Here is a 25,374-nt window from a genome sequence, read left to right on the forward strand (position 1 = left end):
TATACGCATATAACTTCAGTTACAGAGTCGAGTACACGCACGCAGTTAGGTTACGACGAGATAATGACAGACGTGGCTCCGGGAACGGACGGTCGCGCTTGCAAGACTTTCTACGTCAATATTTTACGCTGACGGGGCGATTGATTGGGAATTGATCAATTTCCCAATTCTCTGGTGACAAGCACAGGTGTTTCCTGTGAGATCCCCAGAGCTCTCCGCCTTGGGCAGAAACTGTTAAACTATTTATAGGCAGAGGTGTTTTACAGGAATATCCAATGGTGAACCGTTATATGGAATCTTTAATTTTTGGCAGGTGGCAGCTCTTTGTCTCCTCAAGTTACAAGGTAGTGGGTTAGGTTTCTCTACCTGTTACGTGTGCTATGTGTGAGGAGCTTACGCTTATTTTTGGACCAATTATATATAGTTTCCCCTAGCATTTTATTTCAGCTGTCCAATTATCTGTAGTACACCACCAGCGTTTTGTTTCAAGGAATTTCTTTGCAGGGAAGTTTTTTAACCCTTAATCGTCAAAATGAGGATGATTTGAATGGTATCTCTTGCTCAGTGGCATGGGCACAATTTAATTGGGTTGTGACAGTTATGTGGCTGTGAAATCTAATGCCAGACTTGAGGGAAGGGATGGGAAGGATATGATAGACTTGTTCATGATATGTTAGAACACCAAATATGACATTCTACTCCAGAGAACTCTCAGGAGCCTATGATTCATTGTATGGATGCAAGATTTAACAAATGATCCACTAGTACACAGCGTTCATGAGCTGTTCATGAAGCTGGGATTCAGGGACTGTTATCTTCATAGTCCCAGTCTGGGCTAGATAGCTTTATCAGGCCTGAATATGAGAGTTACACAGAAGATCATATTCCTAATTCTGTTCAACTTGCTATCTCAGAACAATAGCCATATAATTCCTCCTAGACCTGGGATCTCTTCATCTGATACACAGATGTGATATCTGTGGAGAGGAACTCATCTTGCATGAGTCTTAGAGATTTCACTTCAAAATGAGAAACGTTCCATGGGACAAACTAAACTAACCAATCCAAAAGGAAGTGTTATGTTTTTGTCTGAACAATATTGCTGTTAATAGGACTCGTACCATGACCCAGAGCTGCCTGTGTGCAGAATGAGACTGGATGTACCTCAAGGGAAGGAAGGAGATAACCATCTTCAGGGAATCAGAAGAGAAGTTGAGCTGCTTTGGGATACCCAGAGTTGTGCTCACTGGAGAGAGGACAGCTGAGTAACTTTTAGGGTGCTCAGGGCCTTGTGTCCTGGACTAAAAGGGACTTTGGAGGGGACATGGTCTTTTTGGTCTGAGGCCTATGCCCCCGCTAAATGCCTTTATGGAAGAGTAGCTGTCTGTTTTGCTGCTGGGAGCTCAGATTGTAGTCCTTTACCCTTTGAAGAGGTAAGTTCCCTCTCAAGTGGAACAGGAAGGCAGTTCCCTGTGGACAGGCCATAGATAACTAGGGAGGTTCAAGGGACCAAAAAGCTAGGGTCTCTGAGTTGGAAGGTGTTAGGGCACCCCTCTTCACACATGCCTGTGCTGGCTTGAGGGAGTACTTGGAGAGATCAGACAAGGCTGGGGGCCACTTAGCAGATTTCAGCATGACTCTGGGTATCTTATTTGAAGGGCGTCAACATGGAGATCAGCTCATACCTTTTACCACTTACTTGCCTTAATTTAGGCTGCTTAATTTTAATTTAAGCTTTGGTAGTGTGATTCTTCAGCTGATATTTAAGTAGGACTTTTCTTACCCACTTACGAATTTGGAAAGCTGCTTGCTAGTCATCAGGACTGGAAAATTGGCATTGAAAGAACAATAGCTTACCTTATAATAACTTGAGTTCTCTGACTTGTCACTGATTATACAACCTGCCCTCTGTTCCCACTAATTTGAAATTGTGAGATATGGAGAAAAGAAGCAGGTGAGGCTACCCTTCGCTGTAGGCTCAGCTACAGTGTCTGCAATTCCTTCCACGTGCAGCCCTAATGGAGGATATTGTTCAAAAGGCTCTGACCTCATGTGCCTCATGCCATGAAGAACCATAAATGCATAAAATAAGAAACTATTCAATATCAGAGGGGGTATGTCTTCATGGCATTTGTGTCTAGTTTGTTCAGAGTTGACTTAGTACTGGTAAGTGTCCAGGGTAATGTGTCCTGTTTTTCAGGAGTACTGCTTAGTGAGAGCAGAGCTCTGCACTAATGCAGCTATATTCTTTCCAGTACTGGAGCTGGCTTATTTAGAGCTGGCATGACCATGTCTTACTGGACAGTGCGTATTACTGTACCTTGTATTTGTTTAACAGTGTGGTCAGAAATCTGATAGGCAAGCTTTGCAACAGGTATCCAATGATTTGATCCAAGGTGAAAAGCAAGAAATATAACCAGAGATTTAAGTAACTATGAAAAATGTTATTCAAAATTTAACTTCAGTGATGTTTTTGAAAAAGATTTTTCTTGAGAATCTGGTATAATTTTAATACTAAGAATGTCTTAATAGTTTTGACAAATTGAGGAGTATGCCTGTGACCTTATGAATTCCCTGTTATATGAATTGCAACAGTCAGTGTTTATTGTAATCTCTGCTTTGTGAGAGGAACAGTACATGTCTGAAAAGTTAAAGCTAGGCTGTCTCACTTGAATAGTTATGCTGTAGTGAGTCAACTGGTTTACAACTGACAGAGTTATTGAGTTTTAATGATTCTCTTCCCAGCATCTGCAGGTTGGAAGCATAAGACATTCCCGGTGGAAAAACAGAGCCAAAAATTTGTTAGCTTCTTAAAAATGTCATGCTCTCTAAAGGCTCATCTGCATGAGAAACAAATGCCCATTTAGCTAATTAAGATATGAATTTACAGTGCCTCAGCTTCTCATTCACTGACTTTCTTTGCAGATGTTCTTGGTGTACAGTAAGGACATAGATTGTTGAACCAGTTGTCCAGTGATAAAAGGGATTTTTACCCTGTGTAAATTGCTAAGTGGTAACCATGTGTATACTCATACATCATGGCAGAGGAAGGCTATATTGTGGCAGATTAGCCACTGAAGGGGGGATTGTTTTTGCTTTTGCTCAAGACCTGTCATTTTTGCCCTTGTCCTCCTTCCCTAATTCACTTGGTAAATATTTTACCTAAATGAAACAATATCAAAATGGTATAGAGGTGCCTGTGATTCTAGCAGCTGTTCCATTTTAATACAAAATGCATTAATACTGTATGTGTTACTTTAACTGTCTTCCTTTACAGATGTATGTTGTTGTAACTGTCTTATTTCTTTGGATACTCCACTACCTATTTTGTGGGGTTTAAAGCACTTTTAGTTAACAGTATTTGGTATGGTTTGGTTGATTTTTGCCTTTGTAGGATTGGACAGTTTTTGTAGTTGTGATGGTCTGGGAAATGTACAGAACCGAGGATTTTTTGGTATCTTCTGTGCCAACCATATACTTGGAAGAATTTTTGGACATGCTTTCAGGCATCAGACCTGAGAAAAGGCAGACAAGGGTCTTTGGGTAAATCTGATGTCTTTTATTAGACCAACTCAAGAGGTTGGAAAAATTCTTCTTAGCAAGCTTTTGGGTATAAATACCCTTCGTCAGGCTGAGGAAGTCTCTGCAGTTTGTGTGCGCTCTTCCTGGATGGAATGAATAGTAAAGAAGCCAGAGGCTGGTGTGTATGCAAGAAAGCCAGTCAGTAAAGATGTCTGCCTGTGTCCTTAGACCAACACGGCTACAACCTATACCCCTGCAGACCTGAGAAAAGGCACTTGATGCCTGAAAGTTTGTCCAACAATTCTCACAGCTATACATTGGTCCAGTAAAAGCTAGTAGAAAAAGTACTAGCCACTTTTATGTTGTAGGCACTTATTTGGTATTTTTCTCCATGGTATCTCTTCTGAGCTGTTTTTTCTTCATCATTGGATGTATAAATTCTCTCATCCGTTTCTCCCTTATTCTTACCTGCCAGTGGTAATGTCTGTCTTTGCCTTTGCAGTGTTTAGGGTCCTTATGTCTAAAGTACTCGGACACCCGGCTTGACTTCAAGTCAGGCATCCTTAGTATTGCAAGGGTCTCATAATGGAAAACTAGAACTCATTACTGGAAGGATTTCTGCTAAGATATGAAAATATCCTTGCCTGCTAGTCCATCTTAATTTACGCAGCTGTACAACTCTGTTTTCCAAGAGAAGTCTTGTTTTTGTAACTTATTCATGAGAAATGGGTTTTTTTCTCCATGAAGTTTAAAATATTTGAAGACATAAAATTAAATAAATCTTTACCCAGTCATCTTACATTAAATTGCTTCTATAAAATCATGGTGTGTAATACAAAGAAGATACAGCTCTATCAGTAGTCAATACAGTTTAAAAAAAATGGATTACTGACCACAAAAACAGCTTTTCTATACAAAAGTGTCACTCTCACAAATAACTTGTCAGTTTAAAGTAGGATAAGGTCTACATATCTCATTTAGTGTAGTCTGCTCTTTTAATGAAATGGAGACAGTAATGGTACTGTGCTGTCTCTTCCACTCTTCATTTTTTTTTTTCTAATTCATGTCCTCAGATATTCCAGTTTAGATTTTAGTGTAAGAAAAGACATTCAAGATTCTTTACTATGTTCTTCGTGCAAGTGCATAATGTATTGTGTTGTGTTTTTTTAAAAAAAGTCCCTGGCATCAATGTACTCTCATTATGAAAATTCTGTGATTATTATGACCCATATAATTGGATTTTTTTCAAATTTTTGTTTTTACTGGAAATGTATTTCAGAGTTGGCTTATTTGTTGGCTTTCAACTTTAAAAGCTGAGTTTTGTGCTGTATGTGGCAGCTAAACATTTAAAGGCATTGCTTTTATTATTTAGGGGAAAGAAGAGCAAGGGAAAGCATTTTAGGTATGTTAATGTGCCTGTTTCCATAATAGTCTTAAAAACATGACAACTTTATTTTACATTATATGGAATAAAATATTATTTCTAGCAGTTTGATACTTTAACTGATATTCCATATCCTTTGCACTGCTGTGTTGAATTCTGTGTTATTTAAAAGTAGTCTGAGAATCCTGTGGAGAAAATGAGTCCAAGATTTCTTAGTCAGACTTCCTGGTGAAATTCAGCCTCAAAAGTTGCAGAGGGCAGTTACCTTGCTTCATTTCATGAGTTATCTTTAAAATTGAAGAGAAGTATTTAAAAAAAAAAAAATAATAATAATAAACTGTCTAAAGTCTTTCTGAGATTTTCATTGCAGGACCTGAATAACAAAATTAGAATAGTTTCCAGAAACTGCATACTGATTTAGATCTTTGTAAAGTATTTTATAAAATCAGATCACAGTTCAGAAAATCATAGACTAATAGGGCTTGATGGGGCCTCAGGAGGTCATCTAGTCCAGCCCTGCTCAAAATAGGATTGTCCCTGACTAAATCTTTCCAGTCAAGTGTCAGTCTAACCTGCTTTTAAAAAGTTCCAAGAATGGAGATTCTGCAATGGAGATTCTCTCTGTGCAGCCTCTTCTAATTCTTGACTGCCTTCATAGAGAAAAAGCTCTTATATCCAACTTTATTTTCTCTTCCTACGGCTTAAGACCAGGATTCCTTGTCTCAGCTCCTTTGGCCACAGAGAATAATCAGTCTTATCCTTCATATAACCACCCTTCAGGTATTTGAAAACTGTAATGAAATCCCCTCACCCCCTCCATCTTCTCATTTCCAGATAAAATAATCCTACTTCTTTCATCCTTTCTCATAAGTCATGCTTTCCAGGCTTCTCATAATTTTTGTCATTGCGCACTGGACTCGTTCTAATTTATCCACATCTTTCTTCAAGTGCGAGACCCAAAACTGGACACTATTCAAGATGAAGCTTCACCAGTGCCCAGTAAAGCAGGAGAATTGCTTCCCTTGATTTGCAAGTGACAGTCCCATTAATTCTGCTCAGCATGCTGTTGGCCTCTTTTTGCAACAAGAGCATGCTGTTGGCTCATGTGCAGCCTATGGTTTAGTATAACCCTGGGGTTCTTCTTTGTCATGCTGCAGCCTTGCCACTCATTCCCCAATCTGTGTTTGGGCATGCAGTTATTCCTCCCAGGTGTAAGATTTTGGTGGACCATTTCTCCAATTTATCACAGTCTTTCTGAATCCTAGTTGTGCCTTTCAGTGTCTGCAACTCCACCCAACTTGGTGTTACCTGCAGATTTGCTGAATGTGACTCAGTCCCATCCTCCAAATCATTAATGAAAATACTAAACATTACCGGATTCAGTATACGCTAAGCCCCCCTAAGAAGACTCATTCAGTACCTCATCCCAACTAAACATTGAGCCATTGATGACCACTCATTAAACATGATGATCCAACCAGTTATGTATCTACCATACAGTACTTCCATCTCAACTGTATTTCCTTAGCTTACTAATGACATAAAGTCTAGATGAAAATGCTGTAAAAATTGAAAGTTAGGTACAAATGTTTAGCCTTCACTAAATCCAAAAAGATGGCATTTCTTTAGTTTATGTGAAGTATGTGATTTTTATATACAAGCTAAAGGAAATGCATGAAATTATTTCCCCCTTTTATCTGTATTTAATAAAACAATTTGACAGAGGTTTAATTACTGGAGACCTATTGGATAAGAGCACATTGGCAAACATCTGATGCTTGGCCTACTTTTGTTTTTAAAAAATCCAAAGCTTTTAAATGTGGACAGTTTAGCAATATACTTCCTTTGCATAATTAGAGTAATTTCAGTTCTTTTTTAAAGTTACAGTTGAGCAACTATACACATTAAAAATAAGAAGGTTTACTGGCAAATGACTAAATACTAAAATAAATAAATTAATTAAAAATCCATGCTTCTCCAAATAAAGCTTAATTTGGTATTAAAAAATGTTTGGCTTTAATAACATGGATGTGACTGGCATGTCTCTTGAGGCATTTTAATTAGGAACAAAATATTAGGTTTGTTTTGCTTGATAGCTTTTTGTTGAGTACCCAAACCTTTTTATTCCAAGTAACAATCTTATTGTGTAGTTTTTCCTGGCTCTTAAATTTTATCCAGCTCTAACATGACATATGTTTTTACTGTATACAGATAAATCTAATTTACTTTGTCTCTTTGGTTTAATGTGCTTCACTCAGTCTGCCATTCTATGGAAAGGACTTGCTTTAGGCAACAAATTTAAATCCCAGAACAAAATGGACTCGGAGAAATGTTTAAAAGCGTAAACTTAAATGAGTCTGTGGAGCTAGTGAATGCAACACATTTTTCTTTCAGCATTAGTTGTCATGTATTCCTGTGTTGCTGTTAGAATAGTGACAAACTGTCCCTAAATTCTGTCACCATCTTTGGATGCAAGTGTCTGACCCCCCTGCTCTTCTAGGAGTTTGTTTTGTTTTGTGAAGAAATCCTTCTTCCTTTACCTTGTAATTATCTTGTTTTGTATGTTCCAAAAAAGAGGGTGTGTGAACATAGGGACTCCTGCAGTACAGTAGTGAATGGTTCATCACAACCAGAGTCCATAAACTTGCAGGGTTTAAATTCTATCCTCCTTTGCATTTTAATCTTATGCCTCTAATTGATTGGCATAGCAGATGCTATGCTGACTTTGGGAAGGATATATTCCTGATAAGTGCTGTATCCACGGTTACATCTTACCCCATACCTGAAAATTGAGACATAAAGCTCAAATTTCATCTACTTAAGCAATCCACAAAACTTTCATCTGATCCTGGAGTAGAGAGATCTGACAAGTTAAGCCCAAGTGCCTTTCAGGCACCATACCCGTATTTCTATTTCGGAGATACCTTTAAAAAAGATGCTAAAAACTACTTTCACCAAAGCATTCTGCATTAACAGAGATGGTGTTGATGCACTTCACCCTTAGCTTCAGGATGAGGTTACCTGGCATCTACACTGCATTCCACACTAGGGCAGATGAAGCTACAGACTCCAGGGCTAGGGACAGACATTACACACAAACTGGTTTAAGTGATCAGAAACTGATTTAAACCTGTAACAGGACAGATGTTCAGTGCACATAAACCAGTTTGAAAATGGCTGAAACCTGTTTGAGATAAATCTGGTTGAATGTAGTATCAGACTTAACTGATTTGGGTCAAACCAGTTTAAACTAAATTAGAGTTGGTTTATTGCTGGTTTAAGTTAAATCAGAGTCCCCCAGCATCCCAACATGCTCTCTGGGCTGGATGGGCTCTCTGCTTCACGGCAGGGGTGGCCCCTCCCCTCTGCTCCCTGGCCAGAGCTCTGGCAGAGACTTGCAAGCACAGCAAGGTCTCCTGGCTTCCCCTTGTCCCCCTCCCCACACTCACCCACTCAGTGCTTCAGCAGGGATCCCTTCCTCCTCTGCCACAGCACAGACCATAGCCAGCATGTGGTATGCATACTAATGCTGTTTAAGGCTCCGGCAGAGACTGCAGACACAGCAGGGCCTACCTGCCTTCCCCCTGCTCTACCCTGCCCTCGCATGCTCAAGCAGGAAATCCCCCTCCTCCCTCCCATCTCCCACAGCACAGATCCCAGCCCTATGGACCCTAGGCATGTGGTATGCTAGCTAATACCAAGAGGTGTCTATGTTTGTGTGTCTCCATTTTCACTGGGGCAGGCAGACAGAACAGTGACTGCTTAGGGCTTTTGGAGCTAATCAACAGCTCAGCCGGTAAACTGTTTAAGAATTTTGAACTAATGGAGAGAGGCCGTTGTTCTGCTAATTGGGTGATAAAGACTGTTGTCACCAGGGATCCTGGTTCTCTCTGATTTAAGAAGTCACAAATTCTCTGACAAAAAATCACAAATTCTCTGATAACCCCCCCAAATCCATTATTAAAATTAAAAGCCTCCTGCAGCCCTGCTGGTGCCTCTCACTTGCCCCCCAATGATCCCCCCCTGCCCTACTCGTTCCTCTTGCCTCCACCCACAGCCCCTGCACCCTGACCCTGCTGGAGGGGGGGCCCCCAGCTGCCAGGGCTATGGGGCTACAGACCCAAGTCCGCAGCTCCCTGCCCCAACAGCAGGCAGCTGCAGCACAAGGAGCATGGAGCTGGCTCCCCCACTGCACTGCCTGCTCGGGTGGGGTCAGGGCCAGCTCCTGGGCCCCCCAGCCCTGCCAGTGCCCCCAGCTGTGGCCCGTAACCCCCTAGTCCTGCCAGAAGGGACCCCAGCCCCCTGCAAGCCCCACTTACCTCAGGCTCCAGGAGCGAAGAGTGAGCCGAGCGGAGCCGTGGCTGACTGAGAGCCTCAGGCCCCTCCCTTCCCCTCCGGGCAGGGCTGCGGGTTTCCCACCCTGTTTTCAAACAGCTCTTGCAGGCTGGAGCACAGTCAGGCTACAGAGCTGTTTGCAAAAGCAGGGAATCCGCAGGTTTCTCTGATTAAATAGGGGAAATCCATGGTTTTCTCTGTTTTTCCATGGGAAATGGAAAACCAGGATCCCTGGTTATCCCTATCAGCCCTCAGCTGGCTTGCTCACCTGTCAGTTTGCTGCAGACAGTGTGACAAAGCAGGGAGGAAGATTTGAAAAGCTCCATATCATCATCAGATGCATGCACTGCCCACTTGCCCCCCTCCCCACCCTTGCCTCAGAGTGCTAGCCTGTGGCTGGGGGCTGGCAACACTCCCGCTGCTTGAGCACCCACTGGGGAAAAGCCTGGGACTGTGCAGGCAGACCTCCCTAATGAGAGAGTCCTGCTGGGGCCTGTCCATGCCCCCCTCAGCTCAGCTCCCTGCTGAAGGGTAGGGAGGGCTCCTCTAGTGCCCCCTGGGTTCTAGCCTGTGCCACTGCAGGCATATGCCTGAATTTCCTCAGTCCAGAGAAAATGTCCAGGTTCAAACCAGTTCAGCCTAGCCAAGTTAGACTTACCTGCAAAAATTGAATCAATTCAGGCTCAGGTTTTTTGAATGTGTGTCCCTAGCCCAAATGTCAGAACCAAATCTTTCAGACTTACCTGCATTTCTGCTTGTGACTATAGCAGGCACTTCCAAGACTATGAAGGCAGATAACTGGTTTTATCTCTGAGATTCTGCAAATCAGTTGGATTTTAGGGGCTCAGTGGGAGAGGTAGGCCAAGTGATATTTTATAAGGACCTATGCTGTTTTATGTGGAGCAACCTCCAGTGCATGTTTAATATACATTAGGACTTGGACTGAAGCACTGTTCTTGTAGCTATCTTCAGATGATGCAGCAGATAGTCCACATTCCTACTATCATAAGAGAATACTGCTTGTCAGTCACATATTTAGGCATCCACACTGACGCATGAAGAACGTTTCTTTACCTATGGTTACCTATGGTAACTGCTTTTGTCAGCAGGAATCCTTTCCATCACAGTTTTCCTGTGCTGCTCTTAGTTTTGAATTGCTAGGGAACTGAGGGGAGGCTTCTTTGCCCTTTATTTTCTTGATTGGGAGCACAATGAGGCATATGGCAGGTGCAGTGGATTCCAAGCTTGCATGTAAGAGACTCATGTTTGTCTATAGTGGGATCAAGACTGAGTACAACCTCTCAAAGAACTCAATTGAGGGTAAGTCATTTTCTGTCACTGCTACCTTTATCCTCTTCCCCTTTTTATTTATGGCTGTCACTTGGTGTATCTTGTCTTTCTGCTGTATTAAACATATGGGACACTGGGGTCTTTTGATACTGATCAAGGTCTCTGAATGCTAGTGTAATGCAAGTTTTTAATGCGTATAACTTATTTGAGACATGCCAGGCTTTTTAATGCTACCTACTCCTGTAGCATTAGGTAGGGTAAAGAGTGCATCCACTTTGTTAGCTGTAAATATATGACAGGGTTGCATTCAGATTTATAATGCATCTTAAGGAAAAGAAACTTCAGTTTTAAAAAAAATTGTTAAATTGAGTGTTGAACCATTTGGTAGAAAAGTTCTCTTTCCCACATAGTTTCCAGAGAGACTGTTTTCAGTTTGCTGTCATACTGTCTCATGTCACAGCCTCTGATCTTTTAAGGACTTAATTAGATACTGCTTTTGTAATGAATGAAGAGATAAAACCTTCTGCTGTTCTCAGAATTTTGTGGTTTAGCTACTAAAAAAGTCAGAGTTTCAGTTGCCATATAGCAGATTGCATAAATAGGAAGGAGTATCCTGAAATATAGTCACTAAGTATGAGTTCTGTAATAGTAGGAACAAGATCTTAGTTTAGCATGTTCTCTGTGAAATACAAGGGAAGTGTTTACAAAATTATAGTTATGCCAACTTTGTTTTGCTCAAAGAATATTCCATGAGTTGTAGCAGAAAGCCCCCTTTTCCTCTTGCCTGCATTTGCTCTCCCCTCTTTGGATATGTTTCTCTTTTTCTACCTTTTCTTCCTTCCTCTCTCTTTCACTTTAAGATAAGGAATTGTGTTTTAAAATTTGTACGTGTGCATTTTGTATCTCCCCTTGTAGTTTGGTATTTTTATCTATTTGTGTGCCATGGCATTTGTAGCTTATGTTTTATACTCCTCACCTTTCAACTTTCAACTAAATGTGTTTTAGTAAGTTATACATTATAACAATGTTAACAAGGGCAGGAATCAAACTGTCCTTCTCTGTATCAGACTGGCCCCTGAAAGAGCGAGTGAATCAGTGATTGAATGTGTAACGTGATTGAATGTGTAACATGGAAGCAGACAGCAATTAACACCTGGGAAGCTGCAGATCAGCCAATGGAAGAACTCAATAGAAGACAGTGTAACAACCGGGAAATCTCTAAATGTCACTGATCAAGGGCTAGAAGCCCTGGCCTGAGTTAATCAACGCAGGGGACCAACTTTTGGGCTGAATATCTCCAGATCGACCGCTCCCAGAGCCCTATTCTAAATTCATCAACGGACTCCCAAACCTGCACGTACATGCGGACGACCCCTGGGGCTGACAGATGCCGTCCAGTAGCCACTGGGGGTGGGGAAGTCTCACGAGGGTCAATGACCCCTGGATTGGACACACTTGAAAACTGGGGAGTCACCAAAGTCTGCCAGGGACAGATAAAAGGCAGTAAAAAGTGACCCTAAGTGGCGCCCTCTTGATCTCCAACTCGACCAGACCTGTCCAGCCAGAAGGACTAGCCGGCGACCCCCTTCTGGAAGATAACACCACGCTGAAAGAAGCCTCAACGACAGACTCCAGCGCTTGTAGGATAGGTATACCTGACTCTGTAGCCTGCTACTGTGTGTGTGTGTGTGTGTGTGTGTGTGTGTGTGTGTGTGTGTGTGTGGACCAGCCCCAAGGTTTATGATTACAGTGTTTCAATCCGCCTAATAAACTAGAATTTTAAGGATTCCAAGTTGGACATTTGTAGCCAACAGAGTTATTGTGGTGGATCAAAACGTTCTGTAGTAGCGTTAGTCTGTGTAAAATACTAATCATGATCTTTTTCTTCAAACAGAATTTCTTATGTCTGGGGTTTGTCTTGGTCAGTTGTTTCCCTGCAACTGTCAAATATGCAGAATAACTTTTTAAAAAGAGATTGAACCTAGATACAGTTTGAGAAGAGACTGAAAGCAGACCTGATATGGGGTATGAACCCTTAGCCATGCATATTCTGACTAGAACTGCCACAGTTGAAATTTAGTGGCAGCTGCTAGAAGGCTCTGATATAGGCTTAGCACCAATTTCAATTTTGTTTACTTGTTTTCCTGTTAGCACAAAAAAGCAATTCCTGTGTTTTCAAGGCTTGTTTCTGGGTTTCTTCTGACACCAAACCCAGAAACCACCTTAGTTAAGTTCTCTTAGCACCCCAGTTGCTAAGAGCAACTCTAATACAAGTTGCTCCCTTTTTAAGTCAAATCATAACTCTGTGCTTAATCTAGCTACATGTTTCAGTTAGAATTGTACTTGTCAGTTTAGAAAGTTAGTTTGTTTCTTAGTAACATAATAACAGTGCTCCAAAAATTGTGCATTTGGGTTATTTGAGAATTTCCCAGGGCTTAATTAAGCTCGGTTTTTAAAATGAGTAGTATATTGTTGGCAATACGATTTAAATATCAAGTGTTCATCACAAATAAAATAATTATACAAAATGAGTTAATATAGGTTTCTCTGATCTAGCAAGCCGTGATTTTTCAGGATGTCATCTATCTAAACAGAGTTGCTTGCACTACCAGGGATTACAGTTGTAGTCTCTTAATGTATTTGGTATTTTGTAGATCTTTTAATTTTTTTCCTAACATAGAAAGTAAAGAAATTGCTGTTTTTAAAGATTCTGACTAAACTTAGAGAAAAATAGATAAAACTAGTTATTTTATTAGAGTTTTAAATTCAGCAGTAGGAATCATTAATCATAACAAAGATTATGAATAGTCATTTAGAAAAGGTTGTTCTCATCTTTAGAAAACAGTGCCAAAGGGTAGTAGCAGTCAAGTGACACTTATCATGAGGTAACTTAAAATTAGTTATTTGGGGTAAAATTCCAGATGTTTGTACTCTTGTTCTAATTCCAGTTAGTGATAGTAGCGAGGACAGTTTTCAGTTGGGAGGGGTTTATCAGGTGTGATCATTTACAATTTTTGAGCATAACTTAATTACTCATTGATCCAAACATAGAACTGAATGCCTAAACTCTGAAGCTCAATTTGAAAGTTAGGCTTTTTATATGGAGGCTTTTCCAGTATTCTGTCTGTGAAAGTATGCATTCAAGAAACAAAGATTTTTTTTTACCTTACAAGACAGATGTCGTAATAGAATTCCTAGCATTGTCTTTGCAAATAAGCAGCTATAATGTGTCAGGAATACTGTATAATTTTTTTTAGAAATTTGTTGTTTGGGAAAACAGAATATGTAGTAATATGCTGTGATGATCATATATTATGATTTTGAATTGCAAGGGGGAAAAGTACTGAAACGTGTAACTGGTTAAAATGTATTAAGAATCAGGCCTTGGAAAGTAACTAAAATAATGCCATCCTTTGCAGGAGCAGACTTATAAAATTCAAAATAGCTTGATTGTTTAACTTTTTATGCAAATTGTAAGCATAGGAATTATTATAAATGGACTAGTTGAAATATAAGCTGATTAATAATATTACATGTTTCTACACTTTATAGAAACAAAGCATTATAGACACAGAGTATAAAAAGCTACTGCTTTCCTTGGTTCTGTTTTTCAGCACTTTATCATCAGCTTAATTTTGTAAGACACTATGCGGTGTGGCAGCAAAAGATGCTTCCAAAAAGATAAGCTAATTATCAAACTGGAGTAAGAATAGTATACTAAAACTGGAAGGCTGAAGTGTCAACTTAATAAAGAGAGAAGGAATGTTCACAAATACTTTCAGGAATATACTTCTTATGACAGAAACTGGGCCTATTAATGCCACCACTGTTCATAAGGAGATGCAAAAACTTTTTAAGGTTAAATGTTAAATATTTGAAACCAATTTTTGCCAGGAATATAAGGTGTTCAAATACTTAATTAACCAGTCAGATAGCAGAAAATACAGGTTAAGCGAAGTTTGAAAATAGCATTTGAAAGACTTGTTGTAACAAAACTTTTATTTTGAAGAATAAATAGGATGCACTGTCCTAGAATAAAGAAATGGGTTTTGAGCATTGCATGTCTGTCTATCAAAATTGTTTGAAGGATGCTGTAGTTAAATATCACAGGGTGTGTATGAAGTCTGTGTTGCTAATTACCTGTGTTAGATCATTAAAAAAAAAAATAGATAGCAACACTTACTTCATACTTGTGCTGCCCCTTTTTTATGTGGGTAATGATATTAAAGTAACCATTTTCATGTTTTGTCATAGTGCAAATGTTGAAGGCAGGCTGGATTTTTAAAAATCTTTCAATGTAATTAAATTTTTTATAATACTTCTTAGTCTTAGATTTTTGGCCAAGTAAGTTTTTACAGTATCTAAGTATTGCACCATAATTGACCTTAGTGGCATGAAAGTCACAGGTAAGTTCTTAAAGAGTTTTTCCTTCTAGAAATCAGTATGCGTGATGAATGCTATTTATTATAATATTTCATACAGAGTAGTTGGTCTAATTTTTCAACAATAATGATTCTTTTTATAATTTTGATTCTGTACAGCGGTGTTTTTATCACTATTAGTAGGAAAAATCCCACAGCTGACACAGATTACATAATCTCATTATTGTCAAGTATTTAAAAAATCATGAGAGAGGCTTTGAAAATCATGAATTTGACCTAAAAACATAATATTTGAGCATTCTCTTTATTTTCTTTCTGGGATTTTTATTATTGTTATTTTATTTGTTTATTGGACCCTTTAAGATTCAATGTTTTCAAACCCCCTCACCAACCATTCTGAAGGTGTGAAGCTGCAATTCTTATGTAATAACTTAAGATGGATGAAATGCAGGATTTTCAGTTCACAATAAGTTTTGGAAATATTTGTTTCAGTCCTATTCAGACCAAAAGTGTAACTTTCAAAATTGATTAAGAACTAAAAATTCCCAGTGAAACACATTCTCTGGGCCCTTGCAGCTCCTAAAGGAAATTCAATAGTCTTGTTTCCTATGCGTAGCAGTTAAATGGAGAAAAATATCAATATCATTCAATAGCTTCCAGGGACTGTGGCTTCAGAGCAGTACTGCTATGCAGTCTGTGCTGAGCTAGTAACCCAAGGCCTTCCAAATTCTTCTGGAAGAACTGACTCTTGAACTGGAGAAAAGACTGGAAGTCCTTTAGTCCTCAGCCTGGAGCAGTCAGTATGGTGGGGCTACCATAGCTGCAGAAATTGGAAGCCTGACTCGAGACTTCCAGGCAGAGAGTTTCAGCTCTTCATCAAAAGCCTCATTAGAGCCAGGGCTTCCAGGTTCCCGGTTCTGCTGCCGTAAGGCTGAAAGCTGTAACGTAGCTGGCTACCCTTGGGCTGCTACAGACCTGGAAACAGAATTACCCATTAGGTAGAATGTGCCACCCTGGAGCGGTGGGTGTTGAGAGCACTGAGGTCCTCACCTCAATAGCCTGCCATATTGGATCCCAGAGCGATTTCACAACAGACATTTTGGATTCACATAATTAGGGCCCTACTGGATTCATGGTAGCTGTGCTGCGGCTCCTTTAATCTTGCAGGTTCCCCTTTGCACAACCCCCTCCCCCTTGCAGCTGATTGTTGGAGGGGCCGCACATGCAGCTCACTCATGATCATCAGGAAAGTGAAAACCACCGTTTTAAATTTGGTGCTGTTTTTGTGTCTCTGCCATTGGTTGCCTGAGGGGCCCCAGCGGCCCCACTGCTTACTGCTGACCGGCAGGGAGACAAAAACGGCGCCAAGTTTAAAACTATGGTTTTCACTGCCAGTCAGGAGCAAGCCACACATGGGGCCCCTCCACCAATCAGTGGCAAGAGACACACGGGGGAACCTGCAAGATTAAAGGAGCTGCAGCGCAGCCCACTTCCACCATGAATCTGGTAAGGCCCTACACACAGGGCACAGAATTGAGTTTATTTTTTTTAAACAAAAATCTATTTGAAGTGAACTCTTCTGTTCAGGTCTGTTAACAAAATGATTCTAGGAAGTGGGGTTTGAAGAAATCCCATAAAAAAGATATTTTTGGGGTTTACATCAGTGCCAGCCTTATAGTAGCCATTCAAGTCGGTTTGAAATCATTGGGGGTGGGGGGTAATGTTAATGTTGAAAACCTAATTTTTAAATGTATAGCAAATGCGATAATTGCCCGGCAAATTCTCTTGAAACTTTTGAATCTGCTTTTTTCCTTGCTAAAGATGTATCTTCTTGGCTGTATAATTCTAACATTGCTACTCTTAGTATAATCTCACACAGTGCATTTAACATGCTGCTAAATAGCTTCAACAAATGTAGGTATTTTCAGATGCTGAATTTTTATCTTTTGGTAGTAGTTCCTAAAATGTGACTTCCCTTTTATTACCCATTTCTGTAGACCACTTTAAAAATAAAGACAGTACTTGGGCAGAGATGAGGAACTAAAATCACTTTTGGAATTCATTTCATCTAAAGAAGGAATGTGCTTTTTGAAAACAAATGCAAGAAAATTTTGTAAAACTACAGCACAATTGAAAATGCTGTTTTGTGTGCCAGTGTTCATTAAGTTGGAATCCAGGAATAAGGTTATACTTTTACCTTTTATTGGACTGAAAAAGGGTGGGGTTTTTTGTACAATAAATTGTCCATGTGATGTCATTTAAATGTAAACATATTTTACTGACCATTTTAATCGAGCAATGCTTTGTCTGTGCTGCTAGAAATGTTTCGTTACATGCTTAAGGGAAAAAAACCTAAAGAATTTACACTCGCTCTTTTAAGTGTATTTGGGGCTTCACTGAAAAATCTAAACAATCCATGAGTAACTTATATAAAATGTGTTCTAAAAACCAACACGTTTCAAGATGATCAACCTTTTTCTCTAGTGAAACCAAGTTTCTTTGCAGTTCTGTTGCTGTATGCTGTATAGAAGCAAATTATCTGGTTTTATGCTCATGCATTTGTCTTTTAGCATTCAACATAATGTGAAAGTGATCCTTCACCACTTGCCTTTTACATTGATGCACACAAACAAAATCCAATATTTGCCAGATTTGGAAAACCCTCTGTGCCTCCCTTCTGGACGTGAATGTTTCCTTTATTCATTCAGTTGAGCTGTTGTCTTTAGAATGCACATATGAAAATAATATTTGTGGCTTTTACTAACCCCACCTGAGTTAATCAGAAAGAATCTAGGTTCTTCCTGCTCCTTCCTTCTCATGTCCTTGTGACAAGGTATTTAGCACAATTTGTAGATTTGTTGTGAGTGCTTCTGCTATGGCCTTGAACTTGCAACCTCTGGACTGTCAACCATGTACCTTGTGCCTATGTCCCCCAGTCCTCCTTCCTGTTCTTGGAAAGCTTTGTCTGTGTTGGCAAGATAAATTTATCAGTCATGTCCATATATCTGACTTTTCTTTGCTCATGTGTGGTAAACAAAAGTGGACGAATTATTTTAATATCATGTTTTTGTTGATCTTATTTTTCTATGTTGTACTCTTTTTTCATTTTCTATTTAATTTGTGGCTAGGATAAAAATAATATATGTAGCTTTGAAGAGGTATCTGAAATTTTTGGGGAAAACAGATTGAACTTGTTGCTACTCAGGGTATCGATACAGAAAAACCTCAGTTCGTCATTAATTCTCTTCCTCTCCCTCCCTGACCCCTTCAAACTGGTGCCGAATGAATTTTATAGGTTTGACCTAGCTACTTAGTGAGATCCTGTTTTTTTACCATCTAGGTAAATGTAATTAACTCAATTATTTCTTTGGTTTTAATGTTTTTATTTCTTAAAATATAAATGTAAAATTTGGAAGATGGAATTACATGCTGTAATATTTTCATAATTTATATAGAATGTTAATGAATAATTTAATTTGAAATAAAACACCCTTTTTTCCACCCTCTTATCACAGGATAATGAAAAAAGGACCCCTTTACATGCTGCTGCCTATCTGGGAGATGCAGAAATTATTGAACTACTTATTTTATCTGGTATGTTCTGTTCATATTAATTAAAATAACTCTATGCACATAAAATATATACTTTTAGTTTGCATAATTTTATCAAAATATTTAATGCTCTAAAAATTTTATTGAAAACCTTGGCATTTTTATAAATTTTGGTTTGTTAATTCAAACCACTATTTTAATCCTTTGCAATGTCTACTAAAGAAGAGTACTCACCAATGATAAATTCTCTCAGTAATGCCTGTTCTTTATAATTTATAACTTATAACCCAATTCAGTTTGTTTAAAAGTAGTCTGTCTACTATAGTCAAGTGATTAGTTAAAATGTAGTAATATATGTAGCAGTATATGTATTTGTACTATATTGAATGAGCATTCAAAAAAATGTGGTATTTAAGATTGAAAATGGCATCCAAAGATATTAATATTAGCTCTGTCAAATGCTTTAAAATTTTTAATCTTGATTAGTTGCAATTAATCGCAGCTAAAACCTCAAAATTATGCACAGAAAAACTCAAAATTCCAGCCCCTCCCAAGGTAGAAGGGCAGCATGGAGGCAGTGCTGGTGGTGGCGGGGGGCCCCTGCTGAGCTGCCCCTGCTGAAGCTGCCGCCTGCCCTCCCACATATGCTCCCTGCCCACCCATGGCCCCATCCCATACACAGAGGTTTGGTAATCTGTTGTGCAGGGCGGGGGGTGCTGAGCTGGCCTATAACAGCTACCCAAAATTCCTTATGTGGCCTGCAGGCTCACCCCTGGCTTAGCCCATCAGCAAACATTTGAAACTGAAGTTCAGATGTGCTGAGCCATATATTAAACAGTCCGAGCTGTCACAAAATGGGTACCTAAAATTAGTGGAAAATTTTTTATCTTAAGCTGTTCATTGTTTCCCTGTCTATCAAAGGGGGGTGTTATTATCTATTCCCTTCACAGGACAGTTCTGAAAATAAATACAGGCTTCCCTCACTTTATGCTGTACATGGGTTCCTGGAAAACAGTGTATAACTCAAATTCGCCTAAAGGGAACCCACTTTACAATGTAACAAATAGGCATACATTCCAAGACCTCAGTTGTACTGACCCCCAGATCCATTTCTACCACTTTTACAAGACAATTTTGGTACTCTCCAACAGCAGATATTACACACAAACACAGGACACTATCATAATAGGGATGGCAACTACAGAAACATTTGTTGCAGACAGTGAGAGAGGAGCACAGATCCACACAGGAAACTATATTTTGGTGCATGTCACTCCCACAATGCACCGCACAAAGCAGGTGACTGCGGGCTTCCACTATACCAATTGCATAAGAGTGAATTTACCTCGCATATAACAGATTTTTGGTATAAAAAGGTCATCGCATAAGAGCGAATTCACATATACAGAACCTGCATAAAGCAAGGGAAACCTGTACTCGGCTCCTGTAGTAATGAGCACAGTAGAAAAGACTGGGAGGAAAATAACAATGTTGTTACTAGAGGAGGGTTTGAATAACATGCAGTTAGTAAACCTTAAGGACCACATTTGAAACCATGTGGCAGGAAATTTTGAATGGTTGCAGATAGAATTAACAATTTATTCTTGGTGCTAAATTAGGTTGGAATCGTGAGGGGAAAAGTAGTATGTGATCATGTAATTACTGTTTGTATAATGATGTATTTGCATGAGGGCCAAATTAAGTCTGGACAGCAACCTTAATTCTGACAGTTCTTAGCTTTAGAGTCCTTGACTTTGCTACCTTAATGTAGTTTTGTGTCTGATTTAATTATACTGTAGTACATTTCCTGGTCTTTTTTTATTTTGAAAATGCAGTAAATAATTAAACCCTATTTTTCAATGTCCTTATGATATGGACAGAAGCGTACTGTAAGGAATTTTCCTTGTTTTTCTACTTTATTTCTTTGTCTGACCTGAAACTTACTGAAGTAATTGTGTTTCTTTCCACTAACTTCAGGTGCTTTTTTCCCCCAGTTTTTAGTGTAATTTACCTTTAGTTCTGCTCGTTTGTTTATTGATGCTACCTGCATTCTTCAACCCCACTAAAATAAGAAGAGACAAAAATAGTGAGAGTAGGAAAAATGACTCAAATATTTCACTATATTTAAAGAGAGGTGATTAATCTATCAATTTTTTATTACAAATTCAAGGTACTTTTTGAGTATCAAAATTCTCTAAAGATTAACTACAGATTCAAATGTTTCAGTCTAAACGAACATGCTCTTGATGCCGTTCCTTAATTCAGAGTTCCATGCAGTTAGTTTTTAGCATTAGTTTATCTGTCCATAGTGTTCTTCATGTAGATGCTGAAAATTACGAAACCTTTTTGATTGAACTTCTGCCCTCAGTTTTCCATCCTGTTGTGTTGCTTACCCTCCATGGTTTCCAAATCTGGGCCTGGAATTGACAGTCAAAGATACAGATTTCCAGTAGGAAAGTGAGAGTACTCCTTTGATTTACAACTCTTGGAAATCAGATAGTCTTAAAAGTGTTAAGCCCCTTGCCATAAGATGAATTTTTTCCTAATTGCAGTCAAGTATATCTAGCACAGTGATTCTTGACCTTCTTAGACTCGAGACAGCACTCGACACATGAGTGCACACACCCACACCCTTCCCCATACCCCATGTACACGCATAAACACCCCACATACACTCTCAACACCCCACAAACACCATACCCCCCTACACCTCTCCATACCCCCCGCTTTCACACTGTATACAGGAGAGAGTCTTAATTTTGAGATATTATCTATTCACCTTTATATACATGACACACATGCACACATCAGGACAAAAATATTTTTTGAAATAAAATGAAAATATTGCATTGTAGATACTTGATTTTTTTTTTTTAGTTTAGAATTTGGTTTTTTATCATTCCAAGATGGGAAACCCCCTTCGCAAAAAGAGTCAGTCCTTCTGGGTGCAAGGAAAGGGACTTCTGGTGGCAAAGGTCAGAGGTTAGTGGTGGGACTTCTATTCCCAAGATGGTGACCTGAGAGCGGAGCACCTGTCATGGGGCGGGGCTACCCCTATGGTCCTTGACAATTCGCCAAAACTCGTTAAGCAGCCCTCCAGCTGAAATAATTGCACGCTCCTGTTCTAAGTCCTTGAGAGTCAACGCTGCATGTATTCACAAAACAACAAGGACTGAATAAAGATGCTTCTGCTATATTCCTGAGTAGTAATCATGTATACAGGTACTAAGTTTTTAATATAAGTGCCACTGTCTTGTGGACCCTCTTTTTTAATAATAATGTTGACCAGTGATTTTTGGTCCCACTTGCCTAAATTTCTTGTGGGAACTACAGCAATTGTTTATATGGAAAAAATGTTTTAATTTAATCTTTACCTTTTTAGTTTAGCAGCTAGAAATCAGGTGCTGCATCTTGCTGCCAGACAGGTGGCTACAAAATGCCAGCAGATGCTTTGCAGCCAACTTTGCCCTAATTTTATTCCATATTTTACCATTGGCAGTCAGAGGAGGAAATGCAGATTTTCTTAGTCTCTAAAAGTAACAGTTTTAAACTTGTAGCTGCAGGCAGTAGAGAAAAGACATTTTTAAGGGCTGTTTGCAAGGTGATAAACATATTAATAATGTTTAGTTGTAATAAACTAATGTTTTAGTAATTACAAAATATTAAGTAAATTTTGTATTACTAAATATTGGTCTCCTTACCTTTATTAAGAGCTTGGTACAGATTGATTATCATCCATTTTAATAGGAAAGAAAATCTGTTCTCTTTGCTGGACTGGACAGAAGGCATTAAACTGAACTGTTTGGTTAAACAACATAAAAAGTGTGTAGATCGGAACTATTTAATCTTGTTAACCATATAGGCTTTTTTAAGGCTTGAAGAGGAAAAAGAAGAAAAAAGTGACTGAAGCAACTGCTCTTCAGAAGTGTAGAATATTTGTAAGCTTAAAGCTCTTGGAAAAACTCCATTGGGAGTATTGTTTAGTTTTTGAGCTTTGCAGTTCTAAAATGTGTTGGTTGAGACAAAGCAGAAAATCCTCAGTTTGAGTGTTGCATGAGGGTTTTGATTTCTCTGTTGACATGTCAGTGAAGTAGCAGAGGATTTGACTTTGGTTATGTTTTTATAACCGTATAATTAGTTGTGTACCTGGTCCTCTCTCTTTTTTTTTTTTTTTTTTTTGAGAGAGAGAGAGAGAGAGATCTTATTTATTAATCTACATACTTTTCTAGTGTAAGGACAGAATACTGCATTTTAAGATATACTACTCTAATACCTAGCTATTATTTATTAGATTGAATACACAATCACCAGTAGAATTTTTCTAGCTTCCGAGAGTGCTTGAAATTTTATTTGGCCCTTCTAATTGACACATCTTCTAAATACAACAAGTGTTTTGTTTTTAATGGAAGTTTCTTGCAGCTTTCCATTAAGGATAAAAGAAAGCCTGGCTCTCTGTGAGTGGTTGCTTCAGTTCATGATGTATTCTCCATTTTCACTGAACTCTTTCTGTGTCATCTTTGTGATAGTAATTTCTAGGTCCAGGCCTGACCCCTTCTGATCTTAAGCAATTGGCAATTTATACCTAGGATTTAGCCTTCATGATTTTCAAAAGAACTTTTTCCATTATCCTTGAATCCTGTCAATTAAGTTGTTAAGAAGCTGAGTTTTAGTTGCCTGTGTTTTCTGAAGAAACACTTACCTCTCTTACTTATATTGTGGTAGTGTCCAAAATGTATTAGGCATTGTATAGTCATAAAGAAAGACAGTCTTTGCTATAAGGATTTTATAGTTAAAAATATATAATGTAGGTAAAGTCTAGGAGGAAGGGATTCTGTGCTACAAATCAAGTTGTTTGGTCCAGTGGTTTCATTTTTTTAAAACTTTCCTTGTACCTAATATATTAAAAAATCCATTTTTATTAGAATGAATCTTTAGAGGGGGATTAAATTGGGAGAATGATGGTGGCTTTGTAGCCTAGTTCTGGAAGAATATTCTAGCTTAGGGGTTTGAAAGAAGGCAGTGTAAATCCAGAGGGAGAAATGTGTACAAAACACCAATTTTTGCATCAGCAGCCCATCAGCAAATGAGGTATGATGTAATCTCGGGTAAGTAGAGGAAGAAATTATATAATATTTGGAAGCACTAGTGAAAATATTTCATAAGATTGAACACTCAGAAAGAATTATTAGTTAGCTTTGTGGGCCAGGTATATTTTAGCTAAACAAAGATGTGGATCAAGTTGGGGTTCTGAACAGCACAGAGGAGAAGGGTGCAGTGATCAAGATTGGAAACAGGACTTGGATAAGAGTAGGTACTAGATACTAAAAATGTGATGAAGAAACTCCCAAGATTTGGAGGAGGGTTAGATATGGAAGAATAACAAAAGGGGCATAAGGTACATCCCTTTGGCGTAGAGTCTGACATAGCGAAAGGACAGTGGTGATCTCAACAGGTTTTCAATTTAACCACCTTAAGCTAAGATAGCCCAGCATTCTGAAAATGTCAGAGACACAAATAGAGTTTTAAGATAGAGAGTTAAGATAAGGGGTAAATGAGATTTGCAAGTCACCCACTTAACTTCTGCACAATTTAGCTATTACATTTGATCACTTATGATTAAAACACAATAAATGCAAAGAGTAATTTCCATCCTCTTGTTATCTTCAAGGAGACATTTTATAATGCAATATACATTGCCTCTGTTTGCCTGAAGTCTAAACGTTCTTGCAAATAGTGACCCAGATCTGAGGTTTTATTAAAATGTAGCCTTTTAATTTAAAAAGAACTGTCTAATGGAGAAAATTCCAGGGCATCTGGAAACAGTCCATAAAATCATGTTTTCTCATGTACAACACACACCTTCCCCCCCCCCCCCAAAAAAAAAAAAAAAAAAAAGCTTCTGGAAATTAGAGATGCCTTGTACACAAAAAATATGGCAAGAGTGAGTTACTGGGTGAAACAAAAAGTAAATTCTTCAGCTATCCAAAGGGGGCTGAACAATGAGTAGGCTCAGTGTCTTACCTGCTGCAACTCAGTTACTCACTACAATGAAAGATTTTTTTTCCTTCATTTTGCTTTTCAAAAGCAAGGTGCATATTATATTTCCTGATGTGTTATATGTGTGAAAATATAGCATCTTGTCCATGGTGCTCTGCACCTGTAGAAGGGTTATGACACCCAGCTTTGAGAAGAGAAAAAAAGAAGAACAGAGAAGCTTAGCTTTGTGAGCCCAATTGTTCTTTGTAGGTTGGGAGGTGGAATCTGACACAGGCTACTTACTGGCAAATGGAGGCTTTGAATATATTGTTTCAATTCTTCTAACTTGTCTTTTCTGGAGTTTGTATCCATACATATAGAAATTTAAGGTTCAGGGAGATAACTTACTTGCCTCTTTTTAAAAGCTTTTTGGTCAAATTCAGCTATGGGTTAAGTCAGATGAGGTCAGTGGAGTTGCACCGTTATACCAACAATACCAGATTTTGGCCTTGCCTAGAGCATACATTGAAGCAAGGAATTATTTGTTGTGTGGACTAGTCTGATTAAAGATTTCACATTTAAACATATTATCATACTGTTATATGAGTGTTGTCAAACCTTTGCAGACAGTTCATTCTAAGAATTCAGTGCATGTATAGCCATTTGAAAAGTGTGGCTCTTCTTAAAAAAAGAGAAAAAAAAAGGCGGCACACAGCTGGGTTTATTTTTGTTTTAATAACTAGCCTTGCTTCTGTCTACAAAGTTAGTTTTGCTAAGATAAATTCTTTTTTAGCTTTTGAGTCGCATATAATAAAGAATCTGAAAGACAAACGAATTCTGGCTTCAGTTTTATCTTAACAGTGCATTTACAGATTCATAGATGCTAGGGTCAGAAGGGATCTCAACAGATCATTGAGTTCCTAGGCAGGAAAG

The 25,374-nt window shown here is 38.8% G+C and overlaps 1 protein-coding gene across 3 annotated transcripts in view; it reads left to right on the forward strand.

Moving 5' to 3' along the window:
* Positions 1-25,374, forward strand: part of ANKRD28 (ankyrin repeat domain 28) — a 162,706-nt gene that overhangs the window by 56,058 nt on the left and 81,274 nt on the right. For all 3 annotated transcript variants that reach the window (XM_014517957.2, XM_025198934.1, XM_006019583.3), the window contains exon 3: positions 18,429-18,507. In XM_014517957.2, coding sequence (XP_014373443.1) covers positions 18,429-18,507 — 79 coding nt within the window. The remainder of the gene's footprint in view (positions 1-18,428; positions 18,508-25,374) is intronic.

The sequence above is a fragment of the Alligator sinensis genome, unplaced genomic scaffold (genome assembly GCF_000455745.1).
Source record: "Alligator sinensis unplaced genomic scaffold, ASM45574v1 scaffold29_1, whole genome shotgun sequence".
NCBI classification, from domain to species: domain Eukaryota; kingdom Metazoa; phylum Chordata; order Crocodylia; family Alligatoridae; genus Alligator; species Alligator sinensis.